Source organism: Solanum stenotomum, chromosome 1 (genome assembly GCF_019186545.1).
Source record: "Solanum stenotomum isolate F172 chromosome 1, ASM1918654v1, whole genome shotgun sequence".
Classification (NCBI taxonomy): Eukaryota; Viridiplantae; Streptophyta; class Magnoliopsida; order Solanales; family Solanaceae; genus Solanum; species Solanum stenotomum.
In genome coordinates this window covers 10,233,838-10,236,983 of record NC_064282.1, presented here as the reverse complement: position 1 = coordinate 10,236,983, position 3,146 = coordinate 10,233,838, and the positions used below count along the sequence as shown (strand labels likewise).

Sequence of the window (3,146 nt, the reverse complement as noted above, 5' to 3'; positions counted from 1 at the left end):
AAATAATAGCAAAATTGATGTTATCATAAATGATCGAGTACTCAAAAGATAGATAAGCTTTAAACAAAAAAATGTATTGTTTTCAACTTAATACATAGATTGTTGTTTCAAAATATGACCTCTAAATTGTTTGTTCTACCATATGCATATAAAGTCTATTTAGCATATTGAAAAAACATATCATATTTTGAAGGCAAAAATTTACATTGTCTTTTATTTCACTAGCTTGAATATAAATATTCCATACTACTTCATTATAATTAAATATTAGCAATTCATAGAATTATTTTTTATCAATGATAAAATAAATTAATTTATTAATTTTCATTATAACCGCGCGAAGCACGAATAGTTTCAATATATATATATATATATAAAAGAATAAAATGATTTTTTTTTAAATACAAATTTTCAATTTTTTTTTTTTGGGGGGGGGGGGGNGGTGGTGGTAGGTGGTTGGGGAAAGTGTGGACTAAAAAAATGAAAATTTAATTATTTTTTTCAAAAACAAATTTTAATTTTTTTTTTGTGGAAAGCGGGGGTGGACAGTCAGGAGTTAAGCAGGGTAAAACAATCGAAAAAATCTAACTTTGAACTGTTTTTCAAAAATAAATTTTTAAGTTGTTATTTTTTTTTTGTTGGGAGAGGGGCTAGTTTGGGTGTAGTAACAAAATAAATTGATTTTTTTAAAAAAAGAGAAAATTTTAAAAATTTTGTTTTTTTGAATGGGGAGGGTCGGGCTACGGAGTGAGGTAAGGAAAAAATTATTATTTGAGAAAAATAAGTTTATTTGAGAAATATTTTCTAAAATATTTAAGCCAACCAAACATAAAAAAATTAAGAAACATTTTATAGAATGAGAGATAAAATGAATTAAGTAAAAAAGAAAGTAAAGATATTGAAAGAGTCAAGTAAATGAAATAAAATGAGTAAAGTAAATAAAAAAAATGATAAAGGTCATTTTCTTTTTTTTGGAGGGAAATTTAGGTGGTTTTGGAGCCAAAAGCTAAAAGGCTATTTCTGTCATTTTGCAGTATCATGCCAGATCGCGCCAAAAAAGTGTCGTGCCATTTAGTTTTTCTCAAATTTTATATGAAAAGCTACCGTAAGATATTATTTTGGCCAATAATATTATGTGGTTGTTGGAAAGTTTACAAAAATACCTCGAGGGGCTCATAGTGTAAAAGATAGGACATATGTGGCATTAAGTGAAAGTTTGTGATAGTATTGTCACTTGACTCTTGAGCCCCATCTCCAATTCACTTCTATTTTACTTTTTATTCTCTATATTTTGATCTAATGAAATAAAAAAGTAAGAATAAGATAGAAATAGTAATATAATATTGAAGAGAAAAAAAAATTATTTTTTAGAGACAAAAATAGAGAATTGGATTGAAGTTAATTGTCTGAAAAAATAGAAAACTCTATTTTGAAAAGTAAATAGAGGGTAAGGTTGAAAATGCCCGCATGTGACTCCAAACTCAAAAGGTTTATGTCCAACACTAATATTATATAAACACTTTTTAAAAATATAAAATTGGGGGGTAAGGGAAGGGGAAACGGATTACAAGATGAGGAATTGAACTTTCACCTATAAGATGAAAGTTCAAATAGTCAGCCAACCGAGTTACTAAGATTCCCAACAATTAGGTAATGTACAGCTATATGTTTATATACCACGAAGTGTACTGACAGAATATGTACAATGGGGCCAGACGAGTTCCAAGGATACAGCTGACAACAATTGACATAGCATCTCATTATTATAAACTAATAATTAAGGTAATAATATTACTTCCTGTTCAAGCACCATTTATTACATCTGATGCAGAAAACACACAAGATAACTACTAGTACTATTAGTAAAGAGGTAGCACTAAACTCCTCCAAGGACGATGGCATTTGCGGTAGCATAACATTTGATATCTTGCTACTGTTTCTGCAAGAAAATTTATCCTACATGCACCTTCATCCTGACAAAAACCTTACTATATGTACAATTTACTCACATATATACGATGGATGCTATATGTAATGGACATATAAATATATTTATGTTTCAAAATACCTCCAAGAGTTCAAAGAATAGGCTGAGAGATGGAGGTGAAGTTTCCTGGTTATATCTCGAACAAACTTCAGATATCTACTTGTAAAAGCCTTTCCACCTTCAAATAGCTACTTTCGCTTAACCAATGTTTTCCATTTCAGGACAGCACGGATTGTGCACCAAATGGCTCTAGGATTTCCACGTCTTGTGATGTGAATGCCAATATTAGGTGACACCGGCTGAACACTTGAACTCGCTAACAATCCATTCCCTTGCCACACTGGTGTCTCAAACTGATAATTGTTGTTGGGAGGTAGATAATCGGTCATCCCTAGTGAATCAAATGAACCATTGGAACCCCAATCATAATCACCAGGGTAGATACTGGAGCAGGGATCACCAAGCAAGAAACTGTTTGCCAAGGTCGGATTAAATGCTTGCATTCCATGAAAGCTTTCAGGCATGGACACTGCAGTTGGACTATCCTGTCGAGCTGTGTAGGCTAGCGGTGATGAAATTGTGGCATGATCAGAGTTGCTCTGGAACTCCACTTGACCTGCAGAACACATTTTTATAGTCATAAAATCATTTCTCAGGCAAAAAAGAGGAATAACAAAAAAAAATTGGTCCAAAGAGCCCTTCCAAAAGGAACTACCACCTGGAATGGGAGGGTAAGTAAATGCAGGTCTTTAAGTTATACTTGCTTCCGTTTCAATTTGTTGTCTTTACTTCTCTTCTTAGTCTGTTTAAAAAAAAATGTCTCTTTACTTTTGTGGCAACTCTTTAATTTCAACTTTCCACGTGGTATGTTTAAGACCACAAGATTAAAGGACATTTTGGTACATTCAACATATTTTTAATTTAATATCACAAGATCTAAAAGTCTTCTTTACTTTCTTGAACTTCGTGTCAAGTCAAAACTAGATAATCAAATTGAATCAGAGGGAGTACTATTTAGATGGTTTAGACACTAAAAGAAGTTCAATATTAGCTCCTAAGAAGTGAAAATATTTTCAAGAACACAACTAAGTTATGCACAATCAGATGTATCAAAATGCTTGGTTAAAAGCATACTCTTGCCATACCGCCCCCCCCCCCC

General features: G+C 32.1%; 1 protein-coding gene across 1 annotated transcript in view; it reads right to left on the bottom strand.

The window, feature by feature from the left end:
* Window positions 1-1,763: 1,763 nt before the first annotated feature.
* The window catches only part of LOC125851220 (calmodulin-binding protein 60 B-like), a 4,726-nt gene continuing 3,343 nt past the window's right edge, over window positions 1,764-3,146 (bottom strand). Inside the window, exon 9 of the mRNA XM_049530996.1 lies at window positions 1,764-2,603. Coding sequence (XP_049386953.1) covers window positions 2,176-2,603 — 428 coding nt within the window. The 3' untranslated portion in view covers window positions 1,764-2,175. The remainder of the gene's footprint in view (window positions 2,604-3,146) is intronic.